We start from the raw sequence: 18,008 nt of genomic DNA, 5'->3' as shown, positions 1-18,008 counted from the left end.
GGTCATGTTCCTTTACCTAGAGCAGGAGTGTGCACTTTGACTCTCTGAAAACAGTGCTCTTCTCATCACAAGTGCGTTCTTTGGTAGAACATGAATTACTGGATAGAAACTAGTAGCTGCCTCAAGAAGTTCTCATGGCTAATATCCACTTTGTGGATGATTTGTACCACATTTTTAATCCTGAATGGCACAGGAAATTGTGGTCTATTTGCCAAAGCCCAGGTATGCATGTGACTCATTTCACGTTAGTTCAGCAAAAACCACTCCCCATGTAAATTGCCTGGATGCAGAAACCAGAGGTAGAGATCCAGCAGCTCCCAGTGAATGGTCCTGAATCTCACCACACCCAGGCACAGGCCCATCCTCTTGCTGATGAGCAACTGCCCCTCCCTTAGCCTACAGAGAAGACCTGCCTTTTTCTGAATGTGCTTCAGAGCAGTTAGATAGTGGTGATGGAGAGGCTCTGGTGACCTGCAAGGACTCCTGGCCATGGACAACCCTGAGCATTAGGAACTTGAAAAGCCACACCCCACAGCAGCAGTGTGCTCAGATGCACATCCTGTGGCCTGACTTCAGGCTCCTTCTGCAGTGTGCTGGTTTCCCCCTCCTGCTCAGGGGTCGGGTGCACTGGGACAAGGCAGTGTGACAAGGCCAGCAGCCATGTGTGCCAGGCTTCTGGGGGGCAGGAGGCCACACAATGCTTCCTAACAACACAACTCTCACAAGAGATGTCCTGGCAGTTTCTCGGTCCCCACCTACCAGAGGTCTGCCAAGGCTCCAGATGCCCATGTCCCCACTTCACACAGGCACAAGCAGCAGAGGACCTATGTGGACCGGGTCAGGTGACTCCTCCTTTCCTGCTCATTGTCACATGATTGCCAAGGCACAGTGCGCTGTGCTATGGAACCTCACGTGGGAGGCGGGCCACACTCTCCCTCTTCCCATAGGAAGTGCCCCAAACTCTCCCACTTCCCCATAGGAGGGCCCTGTCCCAGCTTGTCCAGCTTCACCCATCAGAGTGGCCGTGCGGCTGTGGGAGGAAGCTCATCCATTCATCTTTGAATTTTCTTGAGAGAAGGTGATGCGGCCTGAGTGGTGAGATTGACAGACACCTCATTATCAAAAGGTGAGCCGGACTCCTCAGCCCAGAGACGCTGTGGGAGGACAGGTAACTTGAAGTAACTAAGGTGAGGACAGGAGAGTGGCCGTCCCATCCCTACTGCACTGGTAGGAAGACGGACCTTCAAGTCTGGGCCACCGTCTGGTGACCAGTGTGGCTCTGCAAGGCTGTGGGGAGTGCACGGGGCAGATAGGTCTCCTTGTCTGTTATCCACTGTCAACACCTGCTGCTTTTCAAAGTTCTCCAAGACAGGAGGACTAGTCTCCCAGGGGAACTCATGGGGGTGATCAGGGAAACGCAGGTCTCACCTGGCTGCGGCTCCTTCTTTGACTCAGCTTCCAAAATGCTTCCACCTGCCATGTGTGCATTTGCAATTTCAAACCAGGACTTAGGAACTCATTGTGTGGTCCAGGGGTGCAGGACAGCCACAAGGGTCAGCGGGCAGAAGCCACCAACTTGGTATTCCCCAGGGCGCTTCTCTAGTCATAGTCCTGAGCGCGAGGATGTGGGTAAATTGAGAGAAGAATATAAAGCTGGTGTTCCCAAAGTCGTTAGAACAGGCTTGACTTGGCTCTGAAGCTTGAACCGAGGCTGACAGCATGCTTTGCATGAGGGTGGCACTGCCGCCATGTTTCCGATGGCTTCCCCTGGTCTGGTGTCCTTTCCTTCTGCTGCTCTTTGGGGATACATCATCTTGTAATAAGGGAGATGATGCATAGAGTGGTCCGGAAGAGAGACGGCATCTGCTCCATTTGACCTGGTGCATTTGGCTCTCAGTGTTGGGATGCAGATCTTAGCTATTTGTTGGCTCCAGGGGGTTAGTCTCTATTGAGCTCCAAATCTTTTTTCACTAAAACATACAATCCATAAACCAAGTACCAGAGTTCAGTATCTCAGCTTTAGTCACCTGGCATTTTCTATTGGTCAACATGCCTCATCCCCCAAACCATTACTAATGTTAAAAATTCTTCTCACTCTGGTGTTTTAGTCATAGAAACAAAGAAGAGACGTGGAAATGGGAAACAGTGGCCAAATCAACCCAAGGGGATGCACTCGAGAGCCACGTGCTATCTGTTTTGCAACCCACACAACATCATTTACGTGGAAAGGCGAATAGAGATACAAATCCCAAATGTTCTTTGAGTGTTAACAGAGTGTGATTCTCAGTAGAGGGTTGGATGGATGTTGGATGTGGCCTCTTTTGGAAATTCTCCCTAAACACGTTTTCAGGTTGAACACAACACCCATCTTCCCGTCATTCCTTCCAGCTGCCCCAGGTTTCCTGTGGCTGTGGTGGGAGACCTGGCAGCACTGTCTGCAGTGCGATGGCGAGTGCCAGCCACAGGGCACACAGTGCCCAGCTCCTCCCAGGCCCTTCCCTCTGCACAGGCCTGCGGAGAGTAGGGTGCAGTCCTGTGGGTTTCCCCTCACACTTGTGCTGTGGGGTTCCTGTGGCTTCACTATGTGGCATGTAAGTCCCTGGAAGGAATCGGACTCAGAATCGCTCTTAGTGCAGCCCCATCCTGGGTGTCTCCCCGTGGAGGTACCTGCGGGGTCCTCAGAACAGCAGGCTTCCCTCCCCGTCGCCTGAGTGGGACTGCAGAAACAGACCATTTAAAAGCAATTGCTGAGAACATCTGTTTAAGAGTTGGCAAAACAAGAGTTCATGAGCTCTTGAGAAGTGTGGCGAGAAGGTGGATACGGTCAGTACTCAGCTGCCGGGCTGCGCATAAATAAACCTGTGCAGACAACAGGCCAATCTTGAACCTCAGAAGTGGGAATGTCTGTTTCATGCTGTGCTTATCATGTGTGTTGGTTGGTCTCAGACTGACTCGGGGGACTAGCAGCCCACGGGGGATGCTCCAAGGGCCTCGCTCCACCTGGCCCCCTCACTTCCCTCCTGTGGACACATGACCAGAGCAGCCAGGGCCTGCTCTGGGCCACGCAAGGGCCTGCATGGCCATGCTGTGTCCTGCGGTTGCCTCTGAACTCCCAGTTCTAGCCACCTCTCTTTTCTTTCCCTTTGTCTTCTCTATTCCCTTTGCAGAAGACCGTCAGATGAGCTGCCACAGCACACGCATGCTGCAGGATGCGGAGAAGGACGACAACAATAACGAGGAGTACGACAACTACGACGAGCTGGTGGCCAAGTCGCTGCTGAACCTGGGCAAGATCGCCGAGGACGCGGCACACCGTGCCCGGACCGAGTCCGAGATGAACAGCAACACCTCCAACAGCCTGGAGGACGAGAGCGGCAAGAGCGAGAGCCTAAGTCGCAAGGGCGAGCTCAGCCTGGACCTGGACAGCGACGTGGTCAGGGAGACCGTGGACTCCCTGAAGCTGCTGGCGCAGGGCCACGGCGTTGTGCTCTCGGACGGCATCGGTGACCGCGGCCATGTGGAGGGGATGGCGCCGCAGGACAGCAGGAGCGTGAACTACGTGGTGCTGGGGAAGCCCGTGAGCAATGGGCTGGGTGAGAGGCTGGGCGAGGAGAGCGAGGAGGAGGTGTGCCTGAGCAGCCTCGAGTGCCTGCGCAACCAGTGCTTCGACCTGGCCCGCAAGCTCAGCGAGACCGACCCCCAGGACCGGGGTCCCCCGCCCAGCGCCAGCGCCCGGCAGCACGGCCGGCCAGAGGATGACTTCCCGGGCAGGACACCTGACCGGAGCTACTCGGACATGATGAACCTCATGCGGCTGGAGGAGCAGCTCAGCCCCAGGCCCAGAACGTTCTCTAGCTGCGCCAAGGAGGACGGGTGTCAGGAGAGGGACGATGACACCACCTCCATAAACTCGGACAGGTCCGAGGAGGTGTTTGACATGACCAAGGGCAACCTGACGCTCCTTGAGAAGGCCATCGCCCTGGAAACCGAGAGGGCCAAGGCCATGAGGGAGAAGATGGCCATGGACGCCGGGAGGAGGGACACTCTGAGGTCGTACGAGGACCAGTCTCCAAGACAGCTTCCCGGGGAGGACAGGAAACCCAGGTCCAGTGACAGCCATGTCAAAAAGCCATACTATGGTAAAGGTAATATTTCTACCTAACGTAAGTTGCCTCATGGAAACATGAGCTAAACAAAAGATGTTGGTGATGGTCCTCAATTACAGTCTGACTCTCACTAAGTCCCGTCTCTGAGGCCCCTTCCAGAGTTGGTGCCAGAATTATATTTTGTGATGATGTTTCTGAAGAGCAAATGGAATATTTGTCTGGGAAATGCATAAAGCTTGGTGTCCCGTTATTAGAGCAGATGAGTACCGAGGCATTCCTGGAGAGGCCAGGGCTGGTGCGTGAACACGCCCGAGGTAGAAGGCACTGGGAGCCCGTGCCGCTGCAGAGGAACAAGGACCTGGGAAAGGCCAGGGACTGAGTGCTGGTTAGTCCATCAGAACCAAGCACACTTCACAAATGGGACTGGGGAGGTGGCCCTACAGTACATAAGTTGCCGTCCGATGACACCCATTGGAGACACACCCCCAGAGCAGCACCCCGACAGACTGAGCAGCAGCAGGATGACCCAGGACCCAGGGTGAGGCCAGGGCTGCACATGAGCTCCCTGGGAGAGACAGGGTCAGAAGCTGCTGGCTGTGCAAGCCCTGGTGGCCTCGGCCGAGATCAACAGCACGTTCTTTAGTGCACCCCCACACACACTGACTCCATTTCACTAAGGAAGCAATTGCGGTGTTTTCTCAAATATAATTTATTATAAAATGCTCAAGACTATCCAGTATGATAGTTTTAGTTCAATTTCTCCTCATGAAAAATGCAGGCGCTTATGGCATATATCTATATATTTAACTATATATACCTACTTCCCATATATATAGTAAATATATAGATACTCGGCCTGAATGAATACTCGTGTTTGTAGAAGCAAGTGTCCACTTTGAGGCAGGTTATGACACAGCCTCACGCAGGGGTCTGGTGTTGTCTATTTGCTCATTTTCAAGTTTCTTTTAGAACAAAGCAAGAATCAATTTCAAGAATGAAATTGGTAACTCCTTAAAGCCTACTATATTAGCACCAAAAATGTATCTGTTCTGTTGGTTTTTCACTTTATGCTGTGCATTACAAATTCTGAGTTTCCTCACTGTGGATCTGATAATGACGTTTAAGAATATAGTTTGAAAGTCAGTTGCTGTGTAAACTTCAATTAGAAAAACTGAATTTTTTCTGCTGTGACATCGGTGTGTACTCTCCTCTCAATGTGTGCGTATGATTTCTGTGGCGAGTTGGGCACTGATTGAAGCAAATCCAAATTTGAGATGAGCCTTAGCCCGATCTGTGCACTCCTGGTTGGCAGGTGGTGGGCCAACAGCCCTTCCAGCTGCTGAAGCACAACGCTGGGCCATGGGGTGGGGAGGTGGCCAAGGGGCATGACCTGCCAAAGGAAGCAAGCCTGCATGTTTCAGGACAGGGCTGTCACTGTGGACAAGATGGGCCAGACCATCTCTTAGGATTGTGCGTTGAGTCTCTGAGAAGCTGAGGAGAACCCACACTCTAGCGAGGAGTGCCTCTGCTCCTGTGACCGCTCTGTGCCCACGCGGTCTGGGCTGTGCTTTCGCCCTGAGTCGGGGCTTTCGGGATGAGCTCTGACTCTGGGTAGCACAGTGGTCCTCTGCAGCCACAAGGCCATGAGGATGTGTCTCAGAGTCTGGGCTGCCGTGACTGCTCTGTGTCTGTGGCCTCCAAACTCGGCTGCTTTATGCCCATTTTGAGTCATTTAGTTTTGCTGTTGTTTTGCTTTGCTTTTTGAAAGAAATGAAATATAAAGCACTTGCTTCCCCTGTGTACATGGGGGCGGCTGGGAATGAACGGTGAAAACTGAGCTGTGCCTTTCCACAGACGGAGAAGGACTGGGGCTTGGGCTCTATAAGGTGGGAGGCATCAGTTTCTCCCTCTCCCAGTTTTTCCAATCTGCCCCTGACAAGACATTTCTATTTTCTACCAGCATTTTCTATATTGTTCCATGTAAACATTCAGAGCTAAATAAGTAAAGCCGATTAAGGCCAACGAAGGAGAACAAAGAGATTAAGGCTCTCTTTAAAAGAAAAAAATGTCATGGGATCAGATCTCACCAACACATTGATGACAATTGCCGCAACTGCCTAGCAGGTCTTCCGTCTGTCTTCAGGGGCTGTCACTGCAGTAAAGATGGGAGGATACTGTATCAATTTTCATTGTCCACAGTCCTCAAACTGATTTAATGTGTCAGTTTCCAAATCTTGAGCTAATACAAAAGAAGCAAACGATGACCCCCTCTGTCCTCTGCCCATCACCTGCTCTACCCCAGCAAGCTAAGTGCAGTCACAATTTGTTTCCTCTTGTTTGTTGCAAGGTTTCTGGTTGATTTTTGGTCTCTCTGCTTGCTCAGTTGTCTTGTGTTGGCTTCCACGTTTGCTTTTAAGATGAATTGCAATCGTACAAAGTAAGAAATCCAGGGGAGGTGACGGCAAAGGCAGGTAGCACATCCCACCTCAACTGGACCCCATGCATCGAGAGGAGATTATACGCTTGTTGTCTTCCAAAATGCAGATAATTTTGACATACCTTGTTTTTATAAAAACCTATACTTAATTTCAAAACGCTTTCCAAATCTTGAAATAATACAATTTGTGAGAAGTCTTAAGTGTCCTATGAAATAGACACTTGGTGATCAGTAATAGCCATCGAATTTTTATCTTCTGCAAGTCATCTGTATCTAGTTATCAATCTTTTATCTCTAGTTTATGATTTTTGATCAATTATCTTGTCTGAAACTCTTACTAGGCACTTGCTATTTTATACTTAGATTGACTAAATCATACCAATATTCTTGCGGAATCATTCCAAGGTAGGCAGATCGCCAGGCTCTCAGTCTGCAGGTGTGAGAGGCCTTGACCAGGTCAGGAGAAGCTAGACCACGGCACATACCACTGGGTGGTCCCGCTGCCTGCACAATGGCAGGACAGATCAAGGGGAGGGTCTCCCTTGGCACCTCTCTGGCTCAGGAGGCCCCAGCACCTGAGAACCCCGCTAGGAGATGGCGCACTCGAGCTGACCAAGAAAGGGAGTCAACTTGGGGACATTACTGGTCCTGTGACTCTCTTCTACTTCAGTTCACATAAATAGCTTAAAAAGAAAGTTCAGAAGCCTTCAATGTTTTAAAACAAAAGTTTTTTTCTTGATAGATGTGAATTCTTAACTAAAAGTAGAACGATTATGATTGGCCTGATTAATGAGATACCCATATAATAGAAGTAAACCCCTGAAGAAAAGTTAACTAGAGCCTTCTCTGGACCAGATCATAAGAGCCACATCTATTGATATTGATCTGTGCAACTGGTTTTCAAAATTGGACTAAAAAATAGTGTACCACTGGTTAGACTTACTGTTTGGTCTAAGTGTGGCCTCTGAAACACTGTGAACTTATTATGCTGCAAAGTTCTGTGCTGTGGTCAGTTCTGGGTGTAGAAAAGATTAAATTAGCAATGTCATTACATCTCTGGCATCTGCATCTGATTCTGGACCAGACTTCTGCTCTAGTTGGCCCTTGACTGTACTGCAGAGAAGCCCACAGGGCTCTAGAGAAGCATCCCCTCTTGGTTTTGTGTATGCATGCACGGCATCACACGAGCCTCCTTCTGGTTCCAAGCACACACGGAGAAATCAGAACAAAAGGTTGCTCCAGCGGCTTCTGAAGCATTTTGATTGCCCATCACCTCTGCAGGTGGGATCGCCACCGTTTGGTCATCTGCTTACAGTGCCTTCTGAGAGTTCAGTTTATTTTCCAAAACATGCTGAATTGCTATGCTAAGAAACAGAGTGATTAGCCTCAAGAGCAAAGTCCAGAGCAGCCGCGTTTTGCTGCCTGTGTGTGCCACCAGAGCTCCCAACAGGAAGAAATTCAGCTGAAGAGCTGGAGACTGAGTCACACTCTTGGCTGAATTTCACAGAGAGACTGCCAAATGAAAACGGTGTGGAGTCTTGTTCTCTAAGAAGGCCACTGTCTCATCACTGTTTACGTTGATTTATTTGAGCAACACAGCTTATCATGTAACACACGGGAAACCAATCAATCAAGAGTTAAGGTTAGGGTTGGGGAATGGGTGGGTTTTTTTCTTTCTTTCTTTCTTTAGGACAAAAACGAAAATACTTTCTGATTCGTTATCATGTTGCATAAGGTTGAACAATCACCTAAAACAGAAGCCTACCCTAGCCAAAGCATGGTGTTTGCAGCCTGTGCCCTGACACCTGCTGGCCTCTGATTTAGCAAAGGTCTCTTGGGATTGTTGAATGATCACATTTGTCTTCGGTTGGTGAACGTTCATTCTTTTGGAACCTGTTGTCGCTTTTAGATCCCTCAAGAACAGAAAAGAAAGAGAGCAAGTGTCCAACCCCCGGGTGTGATGGAACCGGCCATGTAACTGGGCTTTACCCGCATCACCGCAGTCTGTCTGGATGCCCGCACAAAGATAGGGTCCCTCCAGAAAGTAAGTGCACAGCTCACCGCTGCCCTTGGAGTGCTAGCACACGGCTCTGTCTCTACCATCCCTCTGACCTGACATCATTTCCATTCTACGGCTCAATGTGGCCACAGCTCACCAGGCTCCCACTGACCCTGACGGGCAGCCCCAGGAGGAGTGGGGGACAGGGAGCCTGCTCCCCCAACCCCCATGCTTCCTGGGTGCCAGCTCTTGCTAGACCAGCCCCGGAGTAGCCCTCTACAGCCCCCTTTCTGGAACCAGGTTTGGTCCCAATTCAGTCCTCCTTGGAGACCCCAGGCAAGTTGCCTCTGCGTCTCACAGTTAGAGAACCCAGATAGTGTCTGAGATACCCATCCACAGTGCTGGCCTGTTCTGCCTCCCCAAGAGAAGGGGCCTGGAGACTCCTCCTGCCCTGGACATGGATATATCATCCCATCATCATTTAGACAAGAGGTTGTGCCTCATTTTACTCCTCAGATGTACCAGCATTTCCACACTAGAAGACCTTAAATAAGGAGGTTTAAATTGGGTGGGTTTTGATCTTTTGCAGTTCTTAATAGTTAGGTTCTGATAATATGGACTCAATCTGTGAAAAGCTCTATTTCTTTTAGAACTGAAATGGTATACACCTCCTTATTGTGTATCTTTCATCAATTAAATATGCCAGCTATATAAAGCTTAGGAAATTAAATATGCCAGCTATATAAAGTTTAGGAAACAGGCACATTTTCTGAAAAGAGTAAGTTCAAGATCCTGACTCTAAGTCTCAGTCATATGGAGGGTCTCCTCTTACCTGAGACAGTTTCTGGCAGAAAAACTGCGATGGTTGAGACATGGCAGGATGACCAGTCAATGATCTGGAGGAATTCTGAGACCAGTCCAACTAAAATGGGTGACCTTGTGGTCCCTGAGTGGCGAGCCTGCAGGAGTGGCAGGGGACACACATGCCTGAGGCTCCAGGTGTTCAAATGGCTACTAAGGAAAGTCAGCTCAGCTTGCTGCAACTGTGTCCAGGTTAAAGCGGAGTCCTGGAAAAGCCAATTCGGTGTCTGGCTACAATCCCGTGTGTTACATGAGCAGGGAGACGGCATGGTCTACAACAGCGGCTTCCACGTGCTGAGCACACTGGGGGCGGGTGCTGGGCTCACACCCACAAACACTAATTCATTCAAGCCATGGACCCTGCAGGTAGTGTTGGCCCTGGTTTCCAATGAAGAAAATGAGAATCAGGGTGTCCATCATGCTTCTCTGTCCAGGGACTAGCAGTGGTTGGCAAACTGAGGGACTGCCATGTCTCTACAGTCAACCTGTAGACGGACACTAACTGGCCTACATGAAATACTAAGTGAGGCCATAGATCCTGTCCGGCCCACACCCTCTGTCTCCCAAACCGGGCTCAGTGGTCCATGGTCGTCCTCTCAAGCCCGACAGGCAGGCTGCATGTGCTGTCCTCTGCTTTCCTCATCTACAAGCAGGTGCTAGGACCAAGCTCTGGGGTTTTAAGCACAAAGCTGCTTCCGGCCGGCTCCCCTTAGGCCTCTGGCTTCCCTTCAGGGCAGGCCAGCTCCTCCTCCTCAGCCCACATCTCCCCAGAAGCCTCCAAATAGACAGAGCAGGGATATGGGCCTGTCCTGCCACCCTGCAGGTCGCAGTCCTGTCTCCACCTGTGTCAGAGAAGTGGGGTGCCTTAGCAGGAGGAGGGGCCTGGGGAGGTGTGCCCTGAACAGGAGGAGGAGGAGGAGGGGCCTGGGGAGGTGTCCCCTGAGCAGGAGGAGGAGGAGGAGGGGCCTGGGGAGGTGTCCCCTGAACAGGAGGAGGAGGAGGAGGGGCCTGGGGAGGTGTCCCCTGAACAGGAGGAGGAGGAGGAGGGGCCTGGGGAGGTGTCCCCTGAGCAGGAGGAGGAGGAGGAGGAGGAGGGGCCTGGGGAAGTGTCCCCTGAGCAGGAGGAGGAGGAGGAGGGGCCTGGGGAGGTGTGCCCTGAGCAGGAGGAGGAGGAGGAGGGGCCTGGGGAGGTGTCCCCTGAGCAGGAGGAGGAGGAGGCGGGGCCTGGGGTGGTGTCCCCTGAGCAGGAGGAGAAGGAGGAGGGGCCTGGGGAGGTGTCCCCTGAGCAGGAGGAGGAGGAGGAGGGTCCTGGGGAGGTGTCCCCTGAGCAGGAGGAGGAGGAGGAGGGTCCTGGGGAGGTGTCCCCTGAGCAGGAGGAGGAGGAGGAGGGGCCTGGGGAGGTGTCCCCTGAGCAGGAGGAGGAGGAGGGGCCTGGGGAGGTGTCCCCTGAGCAGGAGGAGGAGGAGGAGGGGCCTGGGGAGGTGTCCCCTGAACAGGAGGAGGAGGAGGAGGGGCCTGGGGAGGTGTCCCCTGAGCAGGAGGAGGAGGAGGAGGGGCCTGGGGAGGTGTCCCCTGAGCAGGAGGAGGAGGAGGAGGGGCCTGGGGTGGTGTCCCCTGAGCAGGAGGAGGAGGAGGAGGGGCCTGGGGAGGTGTCCCCTGAGCAGGAGGAGGAGGAGGAGGGGCCTGGGGAGGTGTCCCCTGAGCAGGAGGAGGAGGAGGAGGGGCCTGGGGAGGTGTCCCCTGAGCAGGAGGAGGAGGAGGAGGGGCCTGGGGTGGTGTCCCCTGAGCAGGAGGAGGAGGAGGAGGGGCCTGGGGAGGTGTCCCCTGAGCAGGAGGAGGAGGAGGAGGGGCCTGGGGAGGTGTCCCCTGAGCAGGAGGAGGAGGAGGGGCCTGGGGAGGTGTCCCCTGAGCAGGAGGAGGAGGAGGAGGGGCCTGGGGAGGTGTCCCCTGAGCAGGAGGAGGAGGAGGAGGGGCCTGGGGAGGTGTCCCCTGAACAGGAGGAGGAGGAGGAGGGGCCTGGGGAGGTGTCCCCTGAGCAGGAGGAGGAGGAGGAGGGGCCTGGGGAGGTGTCCCCGGAGCAGGAAGAGGAGGAGGAGGGGCCTGGGGAGGTGTCCCCTGAGCAGGAGGAGGAGGAGGAGGGGCCTGGGGAGGTGTCCCCTGAGCAGGAAGAGGAGGAGGAGGGGCCTCGGGAGGTGTCCCCTGAGCAGGAGGAGGAGGAGGAGGGGCCTGGGGAGGTGTCCCCTGAGCAGGAGGAGGAGGAGGAGGGGCCTGGGGTGGTGTCCCCTGAGCAGGAGGAGGAGGAGGAGGGGCCTGGGGTGTTGTCCCCTGAGCAGGAGGAGGAGGAGGAGGGGCCTGGGGTGGTGTCCCCTGAGCAGGAGGAGGAGGAGGAGGGGCCTGGGGTGTTGTTCCCTGAGCAGGAGGAGGAGGAGGAGGGGCCTGGGGTGGTGTCCCCTGAGCAGGAGGAGGAGGAGGGGCCTGGGGAGGTGTCCCCTGAGCAGGAGGAGGAGGAGGAGGGGCCTGGGGAGGTGTCCCCTGAGCAGGAGGAGGAGGAGGAGGGGCCTGGGGAGGTGTCCCCTGAGCAGGAGGAGGAGGAGGAGGGGCCTGGGGTGGTGTCCCCTGAGCAGGAGGAGGAGGAGGAGGGGCCTGGGGTGGTGTCCCCTGAGCAGGAGGAGGAGGAGGAGGGGCCTGGGGAGGTGTCCCCTGAACAGGAGGAGGAGGAGGAGGGGCCTGGGGAGGTGTCCCCTGAACAGGAGGAGGAGGAGGAGGGGCCTGGGGAGGTGTCCCCTGAGCAGGAGGAGGAGGAGGGGCCTCGGGAGGTGTCCCCTGAGCAGGAGGAGGAGGAGGTGGGGCCTGGGGAGGTGTCCCCTGAGCAGGAGGAGGAGGAGGTGGGGCCTGGGGAGGTGTCCCCTGAGCAGGAGGAGGAGGAGGAGCGGCCTGGGGAGGTGTCCCCTGAGCAGGAGGAGGAGGAGGAGGGTCCTGGGGTGGTGTCCCCTGAGCAGGAGGAGGAGGAGGGGCCTGGGGTGGTGTCCCCTGAGCAGGAGGAGGAGGAGGTGGGGCCTGGGGTGGTGTCCCCTGAGCAGGAGGAAGAGGAGGAGAGGCCTGGGGAGGTGTCCCTGGAGCAGGAGGAGGAGGAGGAGGGGCCTGAGGAGGTGACCCCTGAGCAGAAGGAAATGGGGGATGGAGTGATGTCACCTTCTCAGGGAAACTAGAGGCACCCAGGGTATTACCTTACCATGAAGAAGTGGGGGCTAGGGCAATGCCACCATACAGGAGGAAGTGGGGGCACATGGGGTGTCACCTTAGCAGGAGGAGGCTGACTCTGTCCAGGAATGTTCTCCAGCTCATGCACAGAAAAGCCTTGCTGTGGATTTGCTTGTAGACGGGTCTTTAAGAAGCCAGGAATGACGTGAGCCTGAGGAAGGGCAGGTCTGCGTGAGTCTTTGCTGAGCCTCTCCTGCTGGACTGGCTTCCCTTACACTGGCACAGCCCAGTTCAGCCCAGTTCTGCTCACCCTGGGAGGACCACAGAGACTGTGCCACGGGAGGAGAAGAGGTTCTGAGTCCTGGGAGCTCCCAGCCTGGCAGAGACATGGGCTTGGCCCAGATAGTGCTTCCCATGGCTGCCCGATGCCCACCAGCAGCCACACTGGGCACTGTGGGGACTGGGCATCTCCAGGCCTGGACCTGGGACCCCGGGTGATGCTCCAGGGTTGCATGGGCAGAGAAGAAGGCTTTGGGGTCACACATGACCAGGGCATGGAGGAGACAGTGGCAGTGGGAAGAGTGTGGGCAGGGACAGGCAGGCTGGGAGCAAGGCCGCTGAGTGCAAAGGAAGACAGGGGGAGGGTGCCTGGAGGAGGTGAGAACAGAGACAGGAGGGGAGAGCAGGTCACACTGAAGAGCAGGCCACTTGGAAGGTACCCATGGCCCGAGGGCAGGCTCAAAGGGACAACAGGACAGAGCTGGAGGACACCCTTCCTCCAACAGCAGTGGTGCGAAGGGAGAATGTGCTACTCAGGGAGAGGACGTGGGGTGAGGTGGGGGAGCCAGCAGGGGCGGTCCCAGCAGGGGAGCTGTGGCCTCTCTCCCATGGTCAGGTGAAGCAGAGGGAGGGCAGCAGGTGGAAGGGAGGTCCGAGGGATCAAAACCAGGAAAGCTGGCTCCTCTGAAGAGCCTCATATGTGGAGGGATGCCGAGGCCCAGGAAGCCCAGGAGGCAGGCCTGCCGAGGTTGCTGGCTTGCTGACCGAAGCCTCCTGTTGAGACCTCAGCGTTAGACGGGAGCAGAGCAGGGAGGACCCTTGTTCATGAACAAAGAGAGCCCCCAGATCTCGATACAGTGCAAATGTGCAAGGGGCCTGCACCTCCACTCAACAAGCGACTGACATGGTCAGGCCTGGGGGCGGGCACCACCCCAGCAAGGTTGGGCATCAGGTGGGGGAGAGGCAAGTGTTGGTGCAAAAGGGAAGTGGCATCAGGGAGCAATGATGACTGGTGACAGGGGCTGTCTGAGTCCTGGAGGGAAGGGCAGGGACAGGAAGTCTGCAGCCTGGGGAGCTGACTGAAGAGTAAGGAACCCTGAGAGGAGGCCTTGTGTCTAGATCTCCCCAGAAAGAAACCCGTGACCCCAGGCCAGTTCCCACCACCAAATCAACTGGAGGTGGCTTCGCTGTTCTGGTGTTGCACATTGAGCCTGGGCCACAGCTCTCACACTAAGGCCAGTGGACTCCATTTAAGAACGTGGCCAGTGGTGAGCACACCGGGGTTAAGGCCTATAGTAGCCACATCCCAGCCATGGGCTGCAGGGTCCAGGGACCTGCAGAGGTCAGGACAAAGCAGCTCCTACTAGAGGGGAAGGAAGTCACAGAAAACACAGTGATGCCGCCAGTGATTGGACCCAGCAGCCCTGGCACAGCCACCTACCTGGTGCATGGTGCTGGCCGGAAGAGTGCCATAGTGCAGTCTAGAGTTGGGCGGAGGGCCCCTCGGAGGAGCAAGGTGCCTGGCTCTGAGGCCGGTGTGGCCCCCAGCTCTTGAACCCCATGAGCTCCCCAGATGCAGAGTAGCCGAGTGGACACTGAGGGCTGGAGAAGAGGGACATAGGCAAGGCAGGGCGGGGCCCTGCTGGTCAGTCCACACAGCTCTGCCGCTCACGGCAGCCTCACCCCAGGCGCTGTCTCTCTGCCCCTCTCACTCTGCTGTTCCAGCTCATCCTGCTTAGAGAACAGGTCACTGCTTATTTCCTAAACGGAGAGACTTTGATTCAGTCCTTAAAACTGCAGCCCAGGGTTCTGCTCAGCTAGCCACTGCCCTCAGCACTGTCTCCAAGCCCAGGTGTGCTGTTGACATGCCAGGTCTACATGCTGTGACACTGCTACCTGGCGTCCAGCACTCACGTGGGGCTTCCCCGGCCCCTGGAGCTGCTCAGGGTCGTGCTCTCTGCCCCTGGCCAGCACACTCTGCTTCGCATGCCGATCAGTGCAGTGCAGACGACTTTCTCTCTCCTGACCTGTGTTTTCCTGATCATGCTCATCACGGACGTTCTTAGGCCTGTGTGTCTAGACTAGCCCAGCCTCTGTACAACGATTGCATGTTCTTGAATTCTGACATTTCCCTGTTTTAATGATGGGCTGTTTTCTTTGCCTCTCCTTGTCAAGTTCTTGCCATGCATGAAAATGTTCTCAAGTGTCCCACTCCAGGCTGCACAGGGCGAGGGCATGTGAATAGCAACAGGAACTCCCACAGAAGGTAAGCTGGACACCTGCTGGACCCCCACCCTGGGAGTACTCGCCCCACCAGCCCCTCGTGTCCTCACAGTTTGCTTCTAAAGGGCACAGAGTGGAGTCCACAGAGCATGGAGGGCCTAGGCTCGGCTGCCCTGCAGGGAGACGGATTTTTTAGTTGTCTACCCACCTTGTCATAATGGGGAACAGCCCTTCAGGGAACCCTGCAGAGTGTGAGGGACCCTTATGGTGACTAGAGGAGACCCAGGGTCCCTTATCCCCAGGTATGTGCGGGCTATCCGCTGCTCACCACACAGGAACATGGACTGGAATATGGTGACACTGTGCCATGTGAGACTCACCCTGGTTGCCCTTGACACTCTGCTGAGACCCCAGGTCAGCATGGACGTGGCTAAAGTCTGTGCAGTGGTCTAGTGCTGCTCAGGGCAGGGGAAGGGGTGCTCCCGTAGGTAGCTCTTGCAGGACGATTGCTCTGTGGACACGTCTTGAACGTGCAGCAGACCCCAGCTTCCTCCTGTTCTCTTGAGCTTGGTGATCCACCATCCTCACAATACTCAGCTCATACCAGATAGCCTCCTGTCCTCAGTGCAGGAAAGCGACTGCTGAGCCAGTTTCTGGCTGTGGTGTGAGCTTGAAGCTCACGTAGCACTGTCTTTGGAGAGGAAGCAGTAAGCCTCACCCCGACCCTTCCTGTGTGGCTGGCAAATTTATCCACTTCTGTTAAATTCACAATGAACGAAGCACCGCCCTGTGCCCGTCAGAGGTGTTCTGTGCTTCACGTGCAGGAGGACCTGGCGCAGGGTGAGCTGGCGCTGGGTGCTGTGCCAGGCTGCGCTCATGGAGCAGTTCCTCAGCCACCCTCAGTGCCTCTGTGTCAGAAAGCACAGGTGCCCACACCCGTGGACACATGTACTCTCTGGAGGAAGTGGTTCAAACAGGAAAGCCCGCTTCTTTTCCTTCCAGGTTGACCAGCCTGAGCAGTTTAGTCTAAAAAATGTTTTTGTACAGTCCTGGAGATTACTCCACTTCCTTTCCTCTCATTTTTCCCTCTTCAGAGAACATGATAGTGCAAAGGTCAGACTGACTGGCGAAAGCCCAGGTGGTATGTCTGCAGAGCAGGCTCGGTGCTCCTTTGTCTGGTGCCTGCCCACCCTTGCCATTCCTGGGCTGCTCAGGCTGCACCCTCCCAAGCCGTCAAGGCTCCTGTCCAGAAGGAGTGTGAGCCCCAGTGAAGCCATGTCTGAAACTCGCCTCGCTCCTCTTCTCCTGAATGCGCCTGGCGAGGCTGCTCTCTCCAGAAGGGTGGTGCAGGGTGCTGCCATCAGCACCGCAGCATGCACACCCAGAGGAAAGCACACAGGCCAAAACGTGGCACGACTGACTCACCCCTTCAGGACTCCCAGGGGCTTGGGAGGCTGCTGGGTTCTGCCCTGTCAGGTCTCAGTGCTCCACCCAGGGAGAGGAGATGGTGGTTGGACTGGGTGCTGTGAAGCTCTTTGTGACCAGACATTAACCCCCTTTTTGCACTTGCAGCCTCTCTGGATGCCCTATTGCTGCAGCAGAGAAACTGGCAAAGGCCCAAGAAAAACACCAGAGCTGCGATGTGTCCAAGTCCAACCAGGCCTCGGACCGAGTCCTCAGGTACCCAAACAGGAGTGTGTCATCCATGAGGTCCATCTACCATCACCCAGTGCACCTGAGCACCGACACTCCACAGGTGGATCGCTCACTGAGTGGCAGGATGCCAGGGTGGCTGTGCTGGGCTGAGTGGGAGCCAAGAGCAGCTCCGTCCCGGCCTCGGTGGCCCAGCGTGATCCGAGGGAGAGGACGGGGCACAGCACTGTTGGTTTTCTTTCTGGCTCTGACATCTCATAACTCTATGAATGCTAAATGCAAGGGAAGATTTGAAAATTAAGAAGATGCCCAAAGTAACCTTAATTTGGAGCCAGGGCATGACACCAGCCTACAGGGCGGTGTTGCTGCTGGAAATGTGAGGGTTATGGACACTTCCTCGACAAAGACAGGGGCTTAACGTTTGGAAAGCCGTCCAGGCAGTCAGTGTAGGTGGGTGTGGGTGCTATGACTGCCAATTGACATCATTAAATCACTGCATGTGAAGACCGGGAGGTTGGGGGAGTATCACGTTGAGCCTCTGCTGCTGTTCGGGGTTTGGGAAGGCCGGGACCCGTAGGAGGCAGGGGAGGGATCCGCATCCTAAGCTCTATGTACATCTCTCACTCCTGCATCTGCCTCCAAACCCTGTCCACATGAAAGCCACCACCGCTGGGCATTCCCATTCTCTGAATGTCATACCAGGTCCACACCCCTCCCTCTGCACACTGGCATGACTGCCATCTCAGGGCCATGCGCATCCTGCTGGGCAGACGCCCCCAGTGTAGCAGCCAGGTCCAGCCCAGGCACTCGGTTCACGTCCAACTTTACTATTAATGACAAACATTTTTCCATAGATACAGCATTTTGCTCCTGCTAAATTATTCTTTGGGATAAATCACATGGAGAAAATCACCATGCAAGGGAGGTGAATATCTTTTTTGGTTTTTGTGTATTATTTCACAGTTTCTTACATTAATTTACCACAGTAATTAAACTATCTCTCTCCTCCAACAGAAAAGTTTAAATATTTACAGATTAGGAATATTTAATTAAGCAAAAAAAAAAAAAAAACAGACATAAAAAGAATCCATGATCCCAACACTCAAAAAGAGACTTTCAATAAATTTTTATTTTTTATTCCTGGGTGCTAACCATCTACAGACTCAGTGTACCTGTCTCACATATCTGTGTCCCCAGAACCCTCAGCTTAAGGACATAAGACTGTCTGACAGACAATGGCAGCTCTGAA

General features: G+C 54.6%; 1 protein-coding gene across 7 annotated transcripts in view; it reads left to right on the top strand.

Annotated features, from left to right (window-relative positions):
- Myt1l (myelin transcription factor 1 like) overlaps positions 1-18,008 on the top strand; it is a 147,455-nt gene that overhangs the window by 39,513 nt on the left and 89,934 nt on the right. For 3 of the 7 annotated variants that reach the window (XM_076832546.2, XM_076832547.2, XM_076832542.2), the window contains exons 5-8: positions 3,168-4,139; positions 8,453-8,587; positions 15,059-15,149; positions 16,679-16,786. In XM_076832546.2, coding sequence (XP_076688661.1) covers positions 3,168-4,139; positions 8,453-8,587; positions 15,059-15,149; positions 16,679-16,786 — 1,306 coding nt within the window. Of the gene's footprint in view, positions 1-3,167; positions 4,146-8,452; positions 8,588-15,058; positions 15,150-16,678; positions 16,787-18,008 lie in introns of all 7 variants that reach the window. The other 4 variants (XM_076832541.2, XM_076832544.2, XM_076832543.2 and 1 more) reach the window with 3 other exon arrangements.

Source organism: Callospermophilus lateralis, chromosome 14 (assembly GCF_048772815.1).
Source record: "Callospermophilus lateralis isolate mCalLat2 chromosome 14, mCalLat2.hap1, whole genome shotgun sequence".
Lineage (NCBI taxonomy): Eukaryota > Metazoa > Chordata > Mammalia > Rodentia > Sciuridae > Callospermophilus > Callospermophilus lateralis.
Note: the sequence above shows the minus strand (reverse complement) of the source record. Positions and strands in the feature narration are given on the sequence as shown.